General features: G+C 43.4%; 1 protein-coding gene across 3 annotated transcripts in view; it reads left to right on the forward strand.

Annotated features, from left to right (window-relative positions):
* The window catches only part of EEF1D (eukaryotic translation elongation factor 1 delta), a 639,646-nt gene that overhangs the window by 576,676 nt on the left and 39,826 nt on the right, over window positions 1–23,144 (forward strand). For all 3 annotated transcript variants that reach the window (XM_044067328.1, XM_044067326.1, XM_044067327.1), the window contains one exon: window positions 1,197–1,391. In XM_044067328.1, coding sequence (XP_043923263.1) covers window positions 1,197–1,391 — 195 coding nt within the window. The remainder of the gene's footprint in view (window positions 1–1,196; window positions 1,392–23,144) is intronic.

Raw genomic sequence — 23,144 nt, forward strand, 5'->3', positions numbered from 1 at the left:
ACATATCCTTAACTGCCACATCAGTATCATTTTTAATCCATGTGCCTAAATACTTCATTTTATCATGGTCCCAATCAGCAGCATAGTATTGACATATGCACCTATGTTGCAGTAGTACTGACTTTTGAGGCTTCTGCCTGAAGTTGCAGCATCAGAGTCAACTTCCAAAGCATAGCACTCTTTCCCCCTCCAGGCTAGCAAACGTCTATAGCCACAGGACATTATTGTGCTTCCATTATAAACCAGGTATCTATGTGCCATATTTCTTTATTTCTTGCCACAGTACAGTGTGCAAGAAGACTGATATCAGTAGTGTCGTTAGTCTGCCTTTTCAGGTTGTCTAGAGAGAAGCAGACAGACAACTAACCTGTTAGGGTGCCTTGTTCTTATTGCATTACCAGTTTATTGTTAAGTGTTGATGTCAGATGACTTTGATGGTTTTAGATAATGTCCAGTCTAGAAAAGATTAGTAAACTTGTATGTGACAGGCAGATCCTGTATAAATATTTTCATATGCTTGTGTCTTTCATTTGGGACCCAACATAGTAATTGCCAGGGCAGAAAGATGAGAGTATTCCCTTCAGGGTTGTCTTGAGAGGAAGAGGCTTGATGTCTTGGCTTGTGCAGCCACCATATCTTCTGTTTCATTCCTGTTGCAGATTTCCCACCTAGAAAGTAAAGTCACCTGAAAGAGAGGAAGAAAAGAGGAACAGAGCACACTAGTGCAGACCCCGAGGCCCCTCTTAAGCTCAAGGATGCCAAGGGTGCTTTCAGTGCCCGTGGTCCTAGCTGTCAATGCTTATAAAGAGGATGCCATATGCTTGGAATTTGGCAAGTCCTCTCAAGCTGAAAGGCTTCCATTGGAGTTTGTATGAGATGCCCCACTTCAGGCATCTGCCTCTGATGTCTTCTTTATTGTTTCAGAGGGAGAAGTTGGAACTCATGCAGGCATTGTCCCAGGGGACTTCTGTGGAGAGTTAACTGTGCAAGTTCTCTCAGGTGAACCCAATAAAAACACATGTGCCTTGTGGGTTATAACTTGTTTAAAGAAAAATGAAAGAAATGTGAACAGTGGGACAAAGCTTATGCTGGAAATACGTACTTTTCTGTATGCTTGTAAAATCTGAATGCATTAAAGTCCAAGCATTGGAGGTGATAGTGTCATAATTTTTGTCTTAACTTTACTTTTCTTATAGTGGGACGATGAAACAGACATGGCGAAGATGGAAGAGTGTGTGCGTAGTATACAGATGGATGGTTTGGTATGGGGCACATCAAAATTGGTGCCTGTGGGCTACGGTATTAAGAAGCTACAGATCCAGTGTGTTGTGGAGGATGACAAGGTTGGGACAGACGAACTGGAAGAGGAAATCATAAAGTTTGAAGATTATGTAAGTTGTCACAGTAAACTGTCTGCTTTGAACTTTTGTCTTATTTGTATTTAGTTAGTTATTTTTTGCATTCTGTCTTCCCTCCCAAAATGACTAAGTTGCACTGTTGTGGAAGTATTATTTTTCTGAGTATAGGTAATTAGTGTAGAACATTAGAACTGTATCCATTCCCCATTATTTCTTGCATATACACACACAGAAGTAGACACTGCAGTTTGGTAGTCTTGTAGTTGATACCCTGGGAATCAATAGATGAAGATTTTGTCTTCCACTTGCATGAACCTGTAATAATCCCTCCTGGACCTCCCACCTTCATAGAGAAGTTAACTCACAAGTGCAGGGGAATATTTGAAGGCAAAGGTCATTGTATGGGCAGTTGTACTTGGTGTGGGGATTGCCATTCATAAACAGAATTTGTTAGTGCAGTGTAGTTGTATTGCTGACGCTGGGTAAAAGTTTTTGTGCAAAACTGTATGCAGAGTTATGAATGAGTCTACAAGGTTGCCGCATTTTTAGTCCATGATAACTTGTAAATCAGTGGTCCTCCTTGATAGTCTGTGTTTGGTGTGTGTCTTCTTTTCACTCTGTCCAGCTGTTTTTCTCTGAAGCTGCTGTGTTGAGTGGCATAAGTGCCATCTGCTGGTGCTTGCCATGATATCACTTTCAACACCACAAGATTGTGTCCATTTCCTGTGCCCTTCAGTTTTTTTCCCTCTTGCACAGGTCTGAATATTGATCTTGCCTTGTGCATAAGTTTCTACTTTCACTATGCAGAACATTTACAGTATTGAAATGTTGATGTGACCTCCGCACAAACAAGGCATGGTAGTCACATTGTCTTTGCTTGAGAAAATAGCACTACAGGAAACATTGCCATTGTGCCAGCATTTCAGTCCAGCCACTCATATATGCCAAAGGGAGATACTGTCGGCCTTCTTTAACTCATTCCTACCAATGGACCTTTGGAAGTTTGCACTGTAAGCTTTTTAATAGAATCAAATTATATCTTCGTATTTCAAACAAATGTTCATATCTCCAGTACCATAGATGTTACTATAGAAGTATAAAAATGGAAGACTTTTCAGTACAGTTTTTATAGTAATATTCTTTAAATTATAGGTTTTAAACTTTATTTTAAAAGTTACAATAAACATAGTAACTGTTAAATTTATAATATTTTGTTGTTAACTTAATGTTTCAGCAACCACTCAAGTTGCACACGTACTGTCGGCAACATTTTATTCATCCAGCTGAGAGCATTTCTGTCTGTGCTGCTTGGTTGTAGAAAAGCATGACATTTATGACTATAAATAAATATATGAATAGCAGTTAATATCGTTACCTATAATAGACAAATATCCGAACAGTTGTGTTTGACATTGTGTAAGCTTTAAGATGAAATATTTTAATACTTTGTATGTAGGATGGTTTTAACATTAACGCAAATATGAGTAAGCAATATGTGATGCCTAGAGGCATTAGTAAGATGTAAACTGCAGAAGTGACTATAGGCGTCACCTGGTTGTATAGAGTTAAGTCTGGTAGAATTGAGAGTACTCATAGAAGAGATCATCGGAAGGATGATGCATTGATGCCTATGCAATAGCAGTTTCAGAAGGTGAAAGAAACCGAAAGTAGACCTCATTCATCCCTTCTAGGAGGTAAATTCATCCCCATGATTAAGACACTGTCCCCATATAGAATGCCCTCCTCCTCAGTTAGTGATTGCTCATGTTCATATTTTTCTTCCACTTTGGTGGATGAGAAATGATCTCTGAGATGTACACCTATTAGCACCAACCCACAGGATATATACCCAGCGAAGTAAGTACTCATGTAGTTTATATGCCTGGAACATATATGACGCCATCTTGCCCCTCAGCTCAGTGATAGCATGTGAGACCAAAGACAACTCATGCCTCTCAGTTGTTGTAGCAGGACTCCATGATCCAAGATGAGGAGAGTCTGCCTATTGCTCTTATGCCTGGGGTCACTGTTGAGACCTTGAACATGAGCCACTGATATCTGATGGGAAGTGCCATGTCACCTAACATCCAGCATGTTCCATCCATTGAGGACTCAGAGGTACATGCTTCTTAAATGGGAAAGGGTTATAAGACACTCCTACTCATCCCCTTCACAGTGGGTAGTACCTCTGTTGGAGAAAAACAGAGACTCACGATTTTCAGGATGAGCTGGTCGACGGCCATATTCACCCCCCCCCCCCCCCCCTCAGAAATGTTTGATTAAGTTTCCAGGGAAGAGAGCAGGAGTACTGGGTCATTCCTGCTATGAAGCTTAACATTGCAGACACTGTGTGTGCAGCCTATAAGCATCAGTCTTCTGCTCTGTTGGCTGATCCCATCTGCATAACTAGAGAGAGATCCTGAGCAAGCATTCTGTGGGCAGATCCCTTTGTGATCTTTTTTGTCCAGCGCGTCACACAGACCGTACCATCTTGTTAAATGGCATGGAGTCTAAATGTTTAAAAATGGTGAGGAGGAGTAATTTCCTCTGCCATGTTGGGACTGACTATAAGTAGCTAACTAAAACCCCATCCACAGCTTCCACAGGGGGTTACTGTGTGGCTTACTGCAAATTTGACTGTGATGGTGTTAAGCAGCAGGCTGTGACATGTGCCTCTGCAAGATAGGTATGACTTATGTTCTCCTTTCTCAAAGATAATTCAGTCATGCCTACCTGGATGCTTCCTTCTTGGAAAATGTCCTTTCCAGACAGCCTTCTTAGGATTTGAGTGAGGGCCTTAGGGTAGGAAGGCAGACTTTACTTTAATCAGAGACCTGGGTGACATTACATTTTCCAAGCCCTTTGTGTTCTTCCAGATCAGGTCACCTTGCTGGCAGATCACAGAAGAAAATCCAGCAGAAGACAGCCTTGTCTGTTGCTCTACTTGTCAGTTCTAGTAAGAGAATGACCCCACAAACTCAATAATTATATTACTGATGGGTTTGATGAGTCTGTGAATTTAACCAGGCTTAGAAAAATGGAACAAAAGACCAGGGAGTTCAGTTTCTGTCAGAGATGACTGTGTCTTAGAGCTTTAAAGGCCTCCCGTAGAGAGGGCTCCATTCAGACACCTCTTTGTGGTTCCAGAAGAATGGAAGACTGTTGCTCTCATCTTGAACTTTAGCAGCTTCATTGAAAACATCCTGTACATCAGATTCCGGATAGTGACGGTCAGTGGGGTCATATCCCTTTTATAGTAGGGCATCTGGTTGTTGTCTAGATGGGCACCCTCTAGTACATCACTTTGTGGGGTCTTTAAGAAACTAATGTGTTGTGGTGGTTTGAGCTTACACTTAATTAATTTTATTTATATTTGTTTGTTTAGCAGGGAAGTACACTGATTAGTAATCATTTGCATGAAAAGCCCATGTGAATAAGCATTCACATGTGGTAATAAAGCAGTCAAGTTAGAATGGAAGAATCAATACAAGAGTTAAATTATTTATAGTACACATTTTCAGTAACAGTAAAGAAGAAAATAGAAGTGTGATGCCCAAGAACAGAGAGATGGAGAAAGCTGTTGGGTAAATTTTAAGTACATTTGTTTGGAAAAGGAGTTAGTAAGCAGTTAAGTATCCCTTTGAATACATTTGCACACCAATAGAAAATAAGAATATACATTCATAGGAGGTTACTAGGCTATTGCCCCTAAGGCCTCTACAAGCCTAGCCATGTTATACCATTGTTCCCTTATGGACCAGGATATATAGTCTGTATGCTTGCGAATCTAAGATCAGCACCAGCTGCCCCTGTCCAAGAGGGATGTAGGTGAAAGTTCTGGTTTCCCATCCAGTTGTCCAGATTACGCTTAAATAGGGTCATTGAGGAGCTCTGTTTTACATGAATTGGGAGTTTGTTCCAGAGGAGTGTGGCAACCTCTGGGAGATATATCTGTTTCTTCAGTATGTCTTGTTAATAAAACAGGCTAGATTAAGATCCTTAGAGTGAGTGAATCTGGTCCCATTGGATTTGCAAATGTGCAGCAGGTTCATCAAGGCAGGGTCTGAGACTGCTCTGTAGGCCAGGCACAAGTTGCCTCTTAGTAGTCTATATGATACTGAGAAAAGTGATGGGGCCTTCAGTCTGTCCATGTACAGTGGGTATAGAAAATGTACACACCCCTGTTAAAATGCCAGCTTTTTATGATATAAAAAAATGAGACCACAATGTACCATTTCAAAATGTTTCCCACCTTTAATGTGACCTATAAACTGTACAATTCAGTTGAAAAACAAATCTATTAAAGGAAAAAATATAAAAAATAAAACCCGTACAGTAATCTGGTTACATAAGTGTTGAAGCACCTTTTGATTTAATTACAGCATTCAGTCTTCTTGGGTAGGATCTTATCAGCATGGAACATCTTGACTTGGCAATATTTGCCCACTCTTTCTTGCAAAAGCACTCCAAATCTGTCATATAGCGAGGGCATCTCTTGTGCGCAGCCCTCTTCAGGTCACCACACAGATTTTCTATTGGATTTAGGTCTGGGCTCTGGCTGGGCTATTCCAAAACTTTAATTTTTCTTCTGGTGAAGACATTCTTTTGTTGATTTGGATGTAAGTTTGGTGTCATTGTCATTTTGAAAGGTGAAATTCTTCTTCATCTTCAGCTTTCTAGCAGACACCTGAAGGTTTGGGGCCAAAAGTGACTGGTATTTGGAACTGTTCATAATTCCCTCCACCTTGACTAAAGCCCCAGTCCCAGCTGAAGAAAGCAACCCCAAAGCATGATACTGCCACCACCGTGCTTCACCGTGGGGATGGTGTTCTTTTGGTGATGCGAATTGTTGATTTTGCACCAAATGTACCTTTTGGAATTGTGGCCAAAAAGCTCAACCTTGGTCTCATCATACCATAACACATTTTCCCACATGCTTTTGGAAGATTTGATGTTTTGTTTTGCAAATTTTAGCTGGGCTTGGATGTTTTTCTGTGTAAGAAAAAGCTTCCATCTTGCAACCCTACCCCATATCCCAGACATATGGAGTGTATGGGAGATTGTTGTCACATATAGTACGCAACCAGTACTTGCCAGAAATTCCTGCAACTCCTTCAGTGTTGCTGTAGGTCTCTTGGCAGCCTTCCTGACCAGCGTTCGTCTAGTCTTTTCATCAGTTTTGGAGGGATTTCCAGTTCTTTGCAACGTCACTGTTGTCCCATATTTTCTCCACTTTTTGATGACTGTCTTCACTGTGTTACATGGTATATATTTATCCAATGCTGTGGAAATTTTTTTGTACCCTTCTGACCGATAACTTTTAACAATGAGATACCTTTGATGCTTTGTAATCTCTCTGCGAACCATGGCTTTTACTATAGCAGGCAACTAAGTAAATGTCAGGAAAATCCTGCTAGGACAGCTGAACTTTATTTGGGGTTAATCAGTCTCTTTAATTGATGGCAGGTGGGTACCCAAGAAAACTGAATGCTGTAATTAAATCAAAAGGTGTTTCAACAAAGTATTAGGTTAAGGGTGTGCACACTTATGCAACCAGCTTATTGTACATTTTTTAATTTTTATATTTTTCCCCTAACAGATTTGTTTGTTTTTCAATTGAATTGCACAGGTTATAGGTCACATTAAAGATGGGAAAAGTTTTGAAATGATTTATTGCAGTCTCATTTTTTTTATATCACAAAAACCTGGCATTTTAACAGGGGTGTATAAACTTTTTATGTCCACTGTAGGTCATGTGTTGTAGGCCCTGAATTTTCTAGGTGAGAAGCCTTTGCGGTCTCTCCACTTGCTGCACATATCTGATGAGGTACATACAGAAGGGAGCATTGTACTCTGTTATTGGTCAGATGAGAGCTGAGTACAAGGGAGTTATAACCTCATTCGCTTTGGATGCTACTACTGTGAGCACCTGTTGATCAAAATTAAAACTGCTGTCACTGGGTTTGAATTTAGGGGGTTATTACATATTCAATTAGCCGGGGGGGGGGGGGGGGATTCTCCTCTGTTGAAGGGGATGATGATGCTTTTTTTTTTTTTTTTTTTTTTTTTGCATTTTGTTCAAGTCCAAGACTTTGACACCAGTCATTTGTCTGTGTAAGCCCATTTTGTAGTATGTTGACTTCTTTGGTTGATTCGGGTGATTCGATGGTTGCACCCAGTTTGGAGTTATCAGCAAACCTTGTAAGCCATAGGCTATGTATTTTCACCTGGATTTCTGAAAAATAGGTACCAAACAGTAGGGGGCCTAGCACAGATCCCTGTGGAACACCACTGGTAACAGGTCTTCTAGTTGAGTTGGCATCCCCAGTTTTGCCTGTACGTGTTCTGTTTGTGAGCTTGTTGGCAACCCATCAAGTAACATAAGGATTAATCCCCAGCTGGGTGAGTTTCTCAATGATGCCTTAGTGAGGAATTGTTTCAAAGGCCTTGGCTAGGTCAAGATAGGCAGAATGAACTGTTCTGCCTTCATCCAGGGCCTTGGTAGCATTCTCAAAGAAGTCCACCAGGTTTAGCAGGCAAGATCTGCCCATAACAAAGCCAAACTGGGTTGGGTCAAGAGTTTGAAGGTCACTTTTATCCTTGTTGATAGGGTCCATGATGATTCTTTACATGCCCTTGCACATACAGCTGGTTAGGCTTATGGGTCTGTAGTTCCTGGGGTCAGTTGAGGGACCCCCATTGTGCAAGGGAGTTACGGTTGCTGTTTTCCACTTAGCTGTGACAAAGCCAGTGCTTAGACTGAGATTGAAGAGTGTGCTCAGCGGTTCCACTAATTCCTGTTTTAGACCAATTAGTAAGCAGCCTAGGATATTGTCTGGTTCCGTAGAAGCTGGATTTTTGGCCTTGGAGAGTGCAGCTGTGACCTGTTCTCTGGAGGTACTAGCCAGAGGACTGGTGACAGATATGTTGTGGAGTATGACTGGTGGGGATGGGGGGAGGGAGGTGAAGTTATTGCCAAACCTGTCTGCTAGCAGGTTGGTGATGTCCTCAGATTCAGTATAAGTGTTACTGTCCACAAGTAGTTCGGCACAAAACTGGACCTTCCCTTTTAGCTTTTGGATGTAGCTAAAGAATGCATTGTGATTTTCTTTAGCTAGGGATGCTTATTTAGTTTTGTAATTAGCTTTAGAGGACTTAACAAGATGTCTAATCTGCTTGTTTATGCTTTGGAAGGAGTTCTTCCCTTGTTCGGACCATTCCCTCTTGTTTGTTGACAGGAGATGTTCTTCGTGTTTCATTGTTGCAGTCATTACATCTGGGTTATCTGCTTGCAGTAGCCCTCAGTCGGCCTGATTAATAAAGTCTTGGGTCCTACGTCGGTTGCTGTCTCTTCTTCCATGATGTCAGGTCATCAGGGGTATAAAACATGCAGCTGATGTCATTACATCAGTCTTTATTGCTGTGCGGTGCCCGAAACAGAAGCAGTTAGCAAGTACCAGTCGGCAGACTCCTGAAATTTTCATTTTCAAGTTTTCAGAACCGAAGTCTTCAACTAAAATCTAAGTAAACGTTGGGGAAACTTTTTCTTGCTCTAAACCGATGTCAGTAAAAGTAAATAATTGCATTTCTTGTGGAAAGCAAATACCTCATAAAGATTTTCGTTCGTACTGTATTCCTTGCTTAGGCCCTGATCACGATGTACCTTGCTGTCGGTTTTGTGCCTTATTTAAACCACAAACTATCCGTCGTCGGTATATTTGTGTTTCTAAATTTTTTGGTGCTCAGTTCAATTGTCCTGATATGTCTTCGGTAAGCCACTCGACTACAGACATTCTGAAAAAACACAAAGATAAATACAGAGACAGGCCGCCCAGTTCACCAGTACTCAGTGAGGCGCTTTCGCAGCCGGCTATACCCGCTACTTCAGATTCGCAGGCCTCTACTGAGACCCATTTGGAGTCCGGTATGCCGTGAGATGCTTCAACTGTGGAACCTGTGGATGTCTCTACCTTGGATGGGTCCGGTGCCGCTGTGCAGGCACCGGCTTTTGAGGGTGTATTCAGGCCTACTGACTTGCATATTAAACAGACGCCATCTTCTTCTTCAAGGCCTAAAACTGGAACCATGCCTAGAAAACTGACGCCCAGACCACATGGTCAGACCTCTGTGCCTAAAAAAACGAATGATAAGAATGGCTGAAGATCTTATTATTTTAATCAGGGGAAGCCAACCTTCCCCCTCTAAGAGACCTAGGACTGCGTTTGCTTATGATACTTCTGACCAGGATTCTGAAATTTCTGTTGGTCTTATGACCAGGATTTACCCTTATCTACCTATGAGAATTCTGATGCTGAGGACTCTATTCCCTCTGCCCCCCCCCCCCCCAGAGGATTTCTCTTTTGGTGAAACCTTGCATACTCTCAGGTAGCATTTTTGTTGGGAAAGTCGGGATTTCCCTGATTCTAAAACGTGGCTTCTTCTAATTCCATATGCAAGACTGCATATGAGGAAACTTCAGTGGTACTTTAAAAGTTTATGGAGTCAACATGGTCACAGCCTGGAAACAGTGATTCCTGTCATACCTTGCCAGCAACTAGAGTTTCTATGGTGGGCAGAGGCCTGCCACCAAAACAAGGGACAGACATTCACTCCACACCCTGCCACCCAGACCCTAACTACAGAAGCATCAGACTATGCTTGGGGGGGCTCATCTGGCAGGGAAGTGCATTCAGGGCAAATGGAGCCCAAATCAAATGCACCTTCATATCAGTCAGAAAGAGATGCAAGCTGTACAGAATGCACTGACAGCCTTCAAGGACTACCTTCATCCAGGACAATTAATGATAGACCGACAACACCACAGTTATGTGGTACATAAACAAGCAGGGGGGTACACACTCCTACCCCTTTGCAGACTAGCCATGGCATTGTGGAACACGGCCTTGACCTGTCAAATACAACTACAAGCTCAATTCCTGCCAGGAAAGCTGAATACTCTGGCAGACGAACTAAGCAGAAATCTCATGGACCCACATGAATGGAAACTGGAGCCACGGATTTTCAACATGTTGACATGCAAATGGGGGAGTCCAGACATAGATCTTTTTACCTCACCCAGAACTATCAGTTGGACAGATTCTGCACAAGAAATCGCAAAAAAGCCTGGAAAGTGGATGCTCTATCGTTCAGCTGGAAAAACCTATCAGTCTATGCTTTTCCCCCTCTGCCTCTGCTCTCCAAAGTTCTACTAAAAGTCAAACAGGACAAACCAAAAATTATTTTGATTGCTCCAGACTGGCCTCGCCAACACTGGTACCCACTCCTGCGCAATGTGTCACACCTTCCATCGTGGCACCTACCTCAGACACCTTACTTACTGTCTCAGCAGAACAACCAAATTATGCACACTCCACTCCAATGCAGCGTGGCTCATCACCTAAATTCACCTTTAGCATCCCTCAGCAAACCTATGATTGCTGTCATTTTGGAGGCAAGAAGGCCTAGTACTCGAAAATCTTATGCTTACAAATGGAAAAGATTCTGTGCCTGGAATCAGTTACAAGGAATAAAAGCACAGCAGTGCCCAATATTCCTCCGATTTTACAATACTTAACTGAGATGCTTCACAAGGGCCTGTCCTTTTCTTCCATAAAAATTCATGCTTCAGCCATTTCAGCTCATTACAACACAGAACCTCCCCTCTTCTCTCATCCTCTGCTAAAGCAGTATCTCAGAAGGGCCAAAAACTTAAGACCACCCAGGAGAGCTCCAACCCCTGCCTGGGACCTCAGTTTTGTATTGGAAAAACTCACTCTCCCTCCTTTCGAGCCAGCTGCTACTGCAGACTTAAAATTTCTCTCCTGGAAAACAGCTTTCATTTTAGCATTCAATTCAGCTAGAAGGATTTCCAAATTACAGGCTCTTATGGCAGTGGAGCCGTTCATTATTTTTCATGCGGACAGGGTGTCTCTCAGGACCAATCCATCCTTCATGCCTAAGGTGGTATCCAGTGTGGCTCTTAATCAGACCATTCATTTGCCAACTTTCTTTCCCAATCCACAGAACAAGGGGGAGCGGATTCTGCACTCATTGGATGTGCACAAACACCTTATATTTTACTTGAACAGGACAAAATCTCTAAGAAAATCTGAACAACTACTGGTGGCATTTGCTGCAGAGGGAAAGGCTGTTTCAAAGCAGATGATTTCCAAATGGATAAGCCATTGTATTCTTGTCTACTATATGCACCATGGTAAAACTATCCCCTAGGGGATCAGATCTCATTCCACCAGGGCTGCATCTACTTCTACAGGCCGACTGAGGGCAACCTGCCAGCAGATTACCCAAATGTAATGACTGCAACAGTGAATACACTCTAACATCTACATTTATGGTAAGTGTACACAACTGTACTTTCCCCTCTACTCATCACTCATTAGACCCATTATAGAGTACAACGCCCATTTTGGTATGTACCTCACAAGACATCTACAACAACTGGAAAGGCTGCAGAAATACCTCACAAAGAGGATTACCGGCCACAAACAGATGCCCTATGCAGACCAACTCAAAAAACTCCAGCTTTACTCCGTCGCATTTTGCCTACTCAGAGGCGATTGCTGCCTAACATCCAAAGCTATGTCAAACCCAGAGCTGTTGGCCATGCTCCACTTAAATTCCAGTCCTTCCGAGCTACACATTCTAGGGACCTAAACCTTGTCACCACAATAAACAGAACATGCTGGTGGGATAGATTCCTGTCCCAGAGACTTCCCATACTCTGGAACAAGCTATCTATCTATATCAAACAAAGCTCCTCATTAGCACTCTTCAAGAAAAATCTTGATGATTGGATGAGAAATAGGAAATTCACCCCAGGGATCACCTCTGTGACACTGCTCGACAGGGGCACAGGAAAATAATTTTCTTTGGTGGCGAAAGCCAGGGTACCTCTTTGGCTAGGCTTGTATAGGCCCTTGGGCCGATAGCCTAGTACCTACCTTTGAACAGGTCAGGGCCCAGTCTACTAGAGCAACCGCTGTCAAGTTTGTCCTTCTTCAGAAATAGTCATGCTTAGTGTTTGGCAAGCCACTTGGACTTACTTCTCCAAACAGTATAAGCTGTACTTGCAGTCTAGAAGAAAGAAAGTTTTTTGCTGTGTTGATCAACATAATTTAACCGCCTGCCCAAGTCTTGGGGACAGGATCCTTACAGTTTGTTTTGCTTTGTATTCTTGATACTGAATGTACTGCAGCAGTGATCCTTACAATAAGCATAGTACATTTGTGTGAGTATGTTCACATAGTTGCACATATTTGGGTAGAAGCTCTCACCCACTTTTTCCTTTGTTGGAAATCAGGACCAGGGTTACTTGCCAGACTGTGCTTCACCCTCTTTGAAGTTGAGGCAGGTTTTCTGCACGTGCCAGTAACAGGGCCCAGGATTTCCCTGTCTTGACCCCCTCCCAGTACTTTTTTTTTAAGGGTCCCTTTTATGTGGTTTTGCTTGACAATAAGTCCACCATCCAGTATTATTAACCTCATCCAAGCATTTTTTTTCTGCCCCTGTAAATATTATCTAGATGCATACCTCTCAACCTGGAAACATTAAAAATCTGGACAAGGCCTAGAAAAATAGGTACAACTCTGTATGCTGATTAACATTAAATTTGCATACATAATTATGTAACCCTGCCCACTCCAATGGAATTGCGGGATACCAACTTTCAAATGCAAACTGAAGAATAGACAACCAAAATATGGGACCAGAGTCCCCCTGCAGCCATTCCACTGTCCCATTGCCTGGCTATTTCGCCCCATTTACCATAAACATTAATGTGTGCATACTGCTTTACTTCTACAACAATTATTTTGATTTTGTTACATTTTACAGCCCAGTGCACAAACACTAATAGACATCTGCTAAACAAACCAACACTGTCTCACAATGAAAATAGACTTGACATTAAAACTTCTCTGCTCTTGAAATTCATATTCATTGAAACCCACACCATATCCAAAGGAAATGCATCTGGCCAGTGGTGGATAAAGATTACCTTTGGGCTGTTTTCAAATCATTGGCCCCTTGCACACAAAACAATTGACATACATGTGTTCTTTGATACACCTTCCTGACTTTATTAAATTATATTCTTTGTATAATACAGCACGCTTGTTAGAGCACATTTAAAATTTATTGTTTGTACATTTTCCAGTAGGCTGTAGGCAATGAAACAAAATGCATGAGCCAATAATGACAAAACTGCCCAATTCAGAACATTTCCATCATAAAAGTCTACTTCCACAATCACACTATAAATAGAATGACAATAGTGTAAGCCATAGGCATCTTGCACAGCTTCTCACACTTATTTTCAATTTCAGTTTTTTTTTCGGGGGGGGGGGGGCAAAAGGACAAAAAACAGGGACACATTTTAAACATTGCTTGTATAATTTTGGAAAGTTGCTAGAATGAAATGTGTTACCACCATGCATTTTACTGGCAAGTCTTGAACCTAGGACCCTGTGCACTACAGTCAGAGCAATATACAGCTTTGCCAAATCAGCAGTTTCCTGAAAGATAGGAATACTGAAACTTAAATGGCTATCATTTAGTGAATTAAATTCTCCCTTCTCACCATAGTTCTCAACCTCTTAGAACAAAAAACCTGGAAAAAGCCAATAATGGGTGAATACAAATTCAGTTCTCACTTCTCACCATAGCTCTCCACTATTAGCACAAAAAACATGGACAAAGCCAGTAATGGGGGAATACAGCCCCAAAATAGGGACACATTTCAAATACTGATCTTATAAACTTTAGTCAAAAGAAGTAAAGAGGTGGAATCCGTTTGCTCCTAGAGTGTAGCCCACTCCTTAGTGGGTAAAAATTGTCAGGAAGGAAGAACACTCTTACTATAAGGATCTTTATGCCAGGAGGTTCATGTGCTAGCCCTGAGAAGGACTATTTTGTGTTCTCCAAGGTCTTGGTCCTAAGGAGGACTGTTGTAGTCCTGAGGAGGATTATTTTGGGCCCTCAGAAGGGCCTTTTGTGATGAATGTGAGATGTTGTGTGGAGGGTCATAAAGAGGACCATTGTTACCCTGATGAGGACTTTTGTGGTGTTACCCTTGTGGTCTCAGTGTGGGCCTACTTGGTCCTGAAGAGGACCTTTCTGTGTATAGATTTGGGCCGTAGTGTGGGTCCAACAAGTGTTACCAGCCTTTGGTGTACCCCAGAAATTGCCCCCTTGTTTAACAAGGCCTGGCACTGGCGTGAGGTCCCTGTGGGTCCTTATAAGAACCTTTGTCATCCTATGAAGGACTAGTGCGCCCCCTTGATGATCAAGGCTGGGCCCTGGTGTGAGATCTCAGTGGGTCCTAATAAGGACCTTTGTAGTCCTCAGAAGGACTAGTTAGACCTGTGGGGTGAACAGCACAAAATGGTGATCCAATACCAGCACTACCACAAAGTAGACCTTTTTGCCTAACTGACTGGCTAGCTACAAAAACAATAATGGCATACTTTAAACAACACAGACAAAAGTACACATTTAGAGCCCCAGCTACGTGAGCTCTAGGCCTGCAAGGTGATCCCTGAAATAAGCAGACAATGGAGACAGTTCAAGTCAAGCAGTGTTCCTTTATTATTTAGTCCTTGCAGGTTGCAAAATCGATTCAGTCTTCCTCCAAGCCGTTCTCTGAGATAATGAAAAGCTAAGCTCATTTTCCAGTTTGCATTCACATACTTTGTGGGCGTGTCTAGGTTATTAACCAGTCTCCTGGAAAGGGGTCTTGTCTGGGGCGTGGCCTTTATTGAGCGAGCCCCCTCCCCATGGAGATGGTTCGTATCGTTACAAAGCCCCTCCACTGTGTCCTAGTTACTGTTCTAATGTTAATTCCTTAGTGCATAAACCTAAAGTTCTCCAGTTCAGTTAAAACATTATACAATCATAAACTTATAGTATTAGGGCGTAAAATATACCTTCTTGTTTTTTAAAAAAAATTGTTTCTCTATTGGATTCATGAGTGTTACAGCCTCAATAACACACTTTTCACATTTAACAAACTTAAAACAAAACGACAAAAACTAAGATCACAAATAAAACACAAACAAAAGTCAGAACACAACTTTTAATTTTTGATTTGATTTTTTGATGCCCGATCAGAGGATTACTGCAACGCTTTCGTGCATACATCTTCAGGGAGGAAATCTGTGGTGAAAGCGTAAAATGGCGGTTCCCGTCATTTTGGTTATCGTTTTTCCGTTTCTTTTACTTCTATAAAAAAGGTTTATATTTATTTATATGTACTTCCATTTATTTGTTAGGGAATAGAGAAAAATTGTTCTTAGGTCGCCAGAGCAGTTTGTGTGCAATTTTCTTAGAAAATGGTACTTAAACCTAGATAGAAGAGTAGGGGGACTGAGTGCAGATAAAGAAGAAGAAGGATAAAGGAAGTGTGTGGGCTTCAGCTGGTTTGTGTGGGAAAGGTTCCTTGGTCGACTGGCGTTGAAGCACCTCCATGTAAAGTAGCGGTTGAGCCATTCTGGAGGAGTGGGCGCTTGGAGCAAGTCCCACTGCCAAAGTGCAAGCGCTGAACTGGGCTGAATTAGAAAGTGTTCACAGTATATGTGGTGGCTCTTTTTCTGGCGCTGCTTGGGCTAACTGAGGTCTCCCCTGTGGTCCTTGTCAGGGGAGCAAACCGCTGAGAGGATAGCAGCCGTGCCGCCTGTGTGGGAAAGGTGCCATGGGCTAACCCTGTATCTCGGGGGTCTATATTAAATCATCGAATGCTTAGAAAAGCGAACATTTAGAACAGTGATTTTTTTTTTTTCCAAAAAAAAACCCCCACTTAAAACGTAACATAAAGTGCATTTTGCCTTTTCGTCTTTTCAAGTTCGACCAAGACGCATTCAAAAGAATGCGTCTTCGGTCATCTAATAGGAACCCAACCTCAGCAGGGAGCACAGGAGAGTATTGTTCCATATTAGAGGGTCGCGGCTCGGCCACTGAGGTCCTCTGTGCCAGGTGTGACAGCTGCGGCAGAGTCGTCGGAGCTGACTGGCTTAAATGCAAGCCTCCACATCGTGCTTGCCCAACATCCGGTAGCTCAAGTAGAGAGTCACCTAGGATTGGCAAACACCATGAGGGAATGTTGCGACTGCTTGTGTGGAAAATCTTTTATCAAAAAGAGTTAAAAGAGGTGGGCGAGCGAGTGGGCCAACCCCAAACCTCAGCGGGAAGCGAGAGGGTAGCGCTCGGCCACTGATGACCTCGCCACCACGTGTGAGAGCTTCAGGATGGTCGTCGGAGCTGACTGGTATAACTGCAAGTCTCCACATGGCGTTCGACCCCCAGCCGGTAGTACGAGTAGAGAGCCACCTAAGCGCCACGTGGGAAAGTTGCGGCTGCGGCCGCTTGTATGGAGAAATTTAACAAGCAGAAAGTTAAAAGTTTAAAAAGAGAGCTGGGCGAGCACCACGAGGGAGTGTTGTGGCACGTGTGAGAGTCGCAGCAGGGCCACTGGGGCTCTCTGGGTCATCAGCGGGCCTCCATGTGGTGCTCGCCCAGCAGCTTGCTCCACAAGGATAGTGTTTCCTTTAGCAAGTGAGCGCTGTGTGGGAGTTTTGCATCACCGGTCACTAGTGTGGCAAAATTCCACACAGCCAAAGTCATCTTTCCAGGGTGAGCAAGAAGAGGGAGAGAACTGGCGTCGACCGCTGGTGAGGACACTGTAGTGGGTCCAAGCGATCGATGAGACCATGTGGAGGCCACGTGGGTGGAGCAGAAAAACGGCTGGGTCAGGGGTGAGGACGCTGGTGTGTGGTGCACACCGAGTGACTAAAGGGGGGAATAAATTAATAGAAAAGAGTCAATTACATTAAAGCAGAATAAAGTAGAAAACAGTCCCTCAGCTTGTGGAGAAAAAAAACATTAACCTGACCCCTGTGAAAACAAAGACAGATGGGCAGGTGGTGAGGGATAGTGCCAAAAAAAACAAAAGAAACAAACATGAAATATTAAATGTCTGTGAAATGTATCAATGCTGGGGACTGAGCTCAAAGCGGGGGGGGGGGGTCAGGAGGATAAGGGGTTCCTATGTGGAAATAGAGGAAAAGGGTAACATATAGGTGAAATACTGAAGTACTGAAGAGGCATGTTGAAGACCTGGTGTACCTGGGGACCCAGTGAACCAGAATGCCAGAGAGACGTACCAACTATTTTGTTAGACGTTCTAGAGCACACATTTTAATTTATATTTAAAATTAATATTAATATTGAAAACCTTCACGGAAAGTGCAGACGAGAGACAGCAGAGGTGGCCTAAAATTAGAAACAGGTGAGACAGGAAAAGTTAGAAAAAGTGAAGAAATGTTAGGGGAGGAAAGAGATAGTTAGGGAAGGAAACAGAGACTGGTACATCAAATGCAGTTAATTTCCCAAAACCTTGCAGAAACATATTGCAGAAAAAAACCTTCTGAAAAAAACTATTACGAACTCACGGACTTCAACCGGACCAAGACAGCCTACAAAAACCTGAACTTGGCCCTAGACGACCTTTACAATGAGGACATCATCAGCTCCAACACTGAGTTTCTGAATGTCCAATTTCCGAAACTACCACAATTTTTTGGAATCCCCAAACCCTACAAAAATCTGCTAGGCCCGCCATACAGGCCAGTTATAGCAAGTGGGGGTTCCATTACAGAACCAACAGCCATTTACCTGGACTTCACTCTGAAGCCCCTGGCAGCTAACAACTAGTCCTACATTCTGAACTCGATGGATTTTCTCAACAAGATCAAGAACCTCAACCTGAGTGAGAACTCCATTCTGGTTACAATAGACGTGGAGGCATTATACTTTGTACTACCCCACAAAAATTGCATCCAGGCAACCATTGAGGCCTACCACAAAGACTATGCTGCCCTGCCAGGGGAAATGGAGAAACTCAGCCGGCTACTCTCCCTGGTCCTAAAAAACAACTACTTCAGCTTCAACTCAAATATCTACATACAGACCATGGGGATAGCCATGGGGGCAACCATGGCTCCTAGCCTTGCCAACACAGCCCTGGGGAAATGGGAGAATGATTACATCTATGGGTCTCCATTCTTCAACAATATGGCCTGCTACTATCGTTTTATCGACAATATTTTTCTGGTGTGGGAAGGCAACAGAGGACCTGGAGGGTTTTCTGTCATACATCAACTCCACCACCAGCTTCCTGATATTCACCCACAAGATCAGCTTAGAAAAGGTGGAATTTTTAGATGACCTAGTGGTCAAGGATCTATAAAAAGGCTGCATCGACCACAACCTCTTTAGGAAACCCACCAGGATCAACTTCCTTTTGTATGCTAGGTGCATGCACACCCCCCCAAGGTGAAAAAGAACATTAAATTGCAGGGCCTCAGAGTGGCCAGGGTGACCAAGGACCCAGACAACTACTTGAGGAACATACAAGAACTCGAGAAAGACTTTCTGGCCAGGGGTTACACCAGCAGACTCATCAGGCAGATTCTGGACCCAATCGCAGAACACAGGATTAACAACAACTATAAAATACACCAAAGTGGTAGGGTCAAAGACCACTATAACAAGGAGCACCAACTCAGTTGCATCTTACAGTACTCTGACTACGAGAATATACAGAATATCATCAGGAAAAACTGGCTGATCGTAAAAAGTAACTGCCACTTTGGGCACATCTTTCCTGAAATTCCCAAGTTCACCATAAAGAAATGCCCCAGCATTAGGGACCACTTGGAAAGGAACAACACGGTGGGCACCCCTCCCGCAAAGGTACCTTCCCTTGTAGTGACCCTCCCTGCCACTTCTGCCGGTTCACCAGCAAAAAAGATAGTTTCTTCTGTCCCAACAACAGAAAGGTATATAAAGCCAAAGTCTTGGGCAACTGCACCAGCAAGGGGGTTGTATATAGGGCCCAGTGTTCGAAATGTACCGCCTTCTACATAGGAAAAACAGACAACATGTTGAAGACCAGAATAGTGAGGCACCAGTTCGACATTAAGCATGGTATCACCACTAATCTCCTGGCAAGACATGCCAGGATGAAACCTGGCCACAAGACTTTACACTTCCACATCCTAGAGGAGGTCAAGGAGGAACCCTTCGCTGGAATCATAACTCACGCCTAGAGCAAGGAGCTGACCTGGCAGATAGAATTGGCATCCAGGAAGCCACCGGGTCTGAATACTACAGAATCAGTCATCCCCATACTGAACCTAAGGACCCTCAACCACGGGCTTTAAAGGTAAGCAGGCAGTTACCCCCTAGAGACTGTTAACATTAATATTTGTTAATGTTGATATTAATTTATTGTGAGATCATAGGTTTATACTTATATTCTAATGTGGCACAATAATGTCTAAGAGGGGGCACTGTCATTGACTGTTTTTTTTCAGAAGGTTTTTTTCTTGCAATTTTGTTCTGCAAGGTTTTGGGAAATTAACTGCATTTGATGTACCAGTCTCTGTTTCCTTCCCTAACTATCTCTTTCCTGCCCTAAAATTTCTTCAATTTTTCTAACTTTTCCTGTCTCACCTGTTTCTAATTTTAGGCCACCTCTGCTGCCCCCTCTTGTCTGCACTTTACATGAAGGTTTTCAATGTTAATTTTAATTTTAAATTGCAATGTTTGCTCTAGTGCGTCTAACAAAATAGTTGGTATGTCTCTCTGGCATTCTGGTTCACCCAGTTCCTGGGTACACCAGGTCTTCAACATGCCTCTTCAGTAATTCAGTGTTTCACGTATAGGTTACCCTTTCCTCTATTTCCACATACGAACCCCTTCTCCTCCTGACCCCTCCCTTTGAGCTTGGTCCCCAGCATTGATATATTTCACAAACGTTCAATATTTCCTGTTTGTTTCTTATTTTTTTCGGCACTGTACCCCACCACCTGCCCATCTGTCTTTGTTTTCACAGGGGTCAGGTTAATGGTTTTTTTTCTCCACGAGTTGAGGGACTGTTTTCTACTTTTTTCTTCTTTAATGTAATTGATTCTTTTCAATTAATTTAATCCCCCCTTTAGTCACTCAACGTGCACCGCACACCAGCATCCTCACCCCTGACCCACCCGTTTTTTGCGCTCCAGCCACTTGGCCTCCACATGGCCTTTTCACCGATCGTTTGGACCCACTACAGTGTCCTCATCAGTGACCAATGCCAATTCTCTCCCTCTTCTTGCTCACCCTGGAAAGATGACTTTGGCCATGTGGAATTTCGCCACACTAGCGACCGCCCTCGCAAAACTCCTATGCGGCGCTCGCTTGCTCAAGGAAGCACTCTCCTTGTGGAACAGGCTGCTGGGCAAGGACCACGTGGAGGCCCACTGATGATCCAGAGAGCCCCAGTGGCCCTGCCGCGACTCTCACACGTGCCACTGCACTCCCTCGTGGTGCTCGCCCAGCTCTCTTTTCAAACTTTTAACTTTCTGCTTGTTAAATTTCTCCACACAAGCAGCCGCAACTTTCCCACGTGGCGCTTAAGTGGCTCTCTACTCAAGCTACCGGTTGTTGGGGAATGCCATGTGGAGACTTGTGGTTAAGCCAGTCAGCTCTAACGACCATGCTGAGGCTCTCACACATGGCGGCGAGGTCATTAGCGGCCAAGCGGAGACCCTCAATCGTGAGGCGCTGCCCTCTCTTACTCCCTACCGAGGTTTGGGGTTGGCCCACTCGCTTGCCCAGCTCTTTTAACTCTTTTTGATAAAATATTTTCCACACAAGCAGCCGCAACATTCCATCCTGGCATTTGCCCACCCTAAGTGGCTCTCTACTCGAGCTACCAGCTGTTGGGCGAGCACCACATGGAGGCACGCATTTAAGCCAGTCAGCTCCAATGATCCTGCCATGGCTCTCACACCTGGCACCGAGGATTTCAGCAGCTGAGCCGTGACCCTCTAATTTGAGGCAATACCATCCTGTGCTCCCTGCCGAGGTTTAGGGTTAGCCCATGGCACCCTTCCTACACAGGCGGCACGGCCACTATCCTCTCGGCGGGTTCACTCCCCTGACGAGGACCACAGGGGAGACCACAGCCCAAACAGCTCCAGAAAAAGAGCCATTACATATACTCTGTGAACACTCCCTAATCTAGCCTAGTTCAGCACTCGCACTTCGGCAATGGGGCTTTCCCCAAGCACCCACTCTTCCCCAATGGCCCAGCCGCTACTTTACATGGAGGCCCTTCAAAGCCAGCTGACCAAGTAATCTTTCCCACACAACAGGGACCCAAACCAGCTGGAAGCCCGCACACTTCTTTAATCTTTCTTCTTTAACTGCACTCAGTCCTCCTACTCTTCTGTCTGTGTTTAAGTACCCATTCTCTAAGAAAATTGCACACAAACTGCTCCTACGAAGTAAGAACAATTTTTCTCTATTCCCTAACAAATAAATTAAAATATGTATAAATATAAACCTTTTTTTATAGAAGTAAAAGAAACTGAAAAAACGTTAACCAAAATGGCAGGAACCGCCATTTTAAGCTTTCACCACAGATTTCCTCCTTGAAGAAGTATGCACAAAAGCGTTATAATAATCCTCTGATCGGACATCAAAAAAGCAAATCAAAAAGTAAAAGTTGTGTTCGGACTTTTGTCTGTGTTTTATTTATGATATCAGTTTTTGCCTTGTTTTGTTTTAAGCTTGTGTTAAATGTGAAAAGTGTGTTATTGAGGCTGTAACACTCATGAATCCAATAGAGAAACAAGATTTAAAAAAAAAATAGGAAGGTATATTTTGCACCCTAATAACATAAGTTTTTGATTGTATAATGTTTTAACTGAACTGGAGAACTTTAGGTTTATGTTCCAAGGAATTAACATTAGAACAGTAACTAGGACACATTGGAGGGGCTTTGTAGCAGTATGGACCATCTCCATGGGGAGGGGGCTCGCGCAATAAAGGCCACACCCCAGACAAGACCCCTTTCCAGGAGATTGTTTAATAACCTAGACACGCCCACAAAGTATTCGAATAGAAACCGGAAAATGAGCTTAGTTTTTCATTATCTCAGAGCAACGCTTGGAGGAAGATTGAATCGATTTTGTAACCTGCACGGACTGAATAATAAAGGAACACTGCTTGACTTGAACTGTCTCCGTTGTCTGCTTATTTCAGGGATCACCTTGCAAGCCTAGAGCTCACGTAACTGGGGCTCTAAATGTGTACTTTTGTCTGTGTTGTTTAAAGTATGGTATTGTTTTTGTAGCTAGCCAGTCAGTCAGTTAGGCAAAAAGGTCTACTTTGTGGTAGTGCTGGAACTGGATCTGGATCACCATTTTGTGCTGTGCACCCCACAGGTCTAACTATTCCTTCTGAGAACTACAAAGGTCCTTATTAGGACCCACTGAGATGTCACACCAGGGCCCAGCCTTGATCATCCAAGGGGGCACACTAGTGCTTCTTAGGACGACAAAGGTTCTTATCAGGACCCCGAGGGACCTCATGCCTGTGCCCGGCCTTGTTAACCAAGGGTGCAATTGCTGGGGTACACCAAAGGCTGATAACATCTGTTGGACCCACACTAGGGCCCAAATCTATACTCACAAAGGTCCTCTTCAGGACTAAGTAGGCCCACAGTGAGACCACAAGGGTAACACCACAAAAGTCCTTATCAGGGCTACAACGGTTCTCTTTAGGTTCCTCCACATGACATCTCGCATTCATCACAAAAGGCCCTTCTGAGGGCCCAAAATAGTCCTCCTCAGGACTACAACAGTCCTCCTTAGGACCACGATATTGGAGAACACAAAATAGTCCTTCTCAGGGCTAGCACATGAACCTCCTGGCATAAAGATC

Source organism: Protopterus annectens, chromosome 3.part1 (assembly GCF_019279795.1).
Source record: "Protopterus annectens isolate FY-2018-M chromosome 3.part1, PAN1.0, whole genome shotgun sequence".
NCBI lineage: Eukaryota > Metazoa > Chordata > Ceratodontiformes > Protopteridae > Protopterus > Protopterus annectens.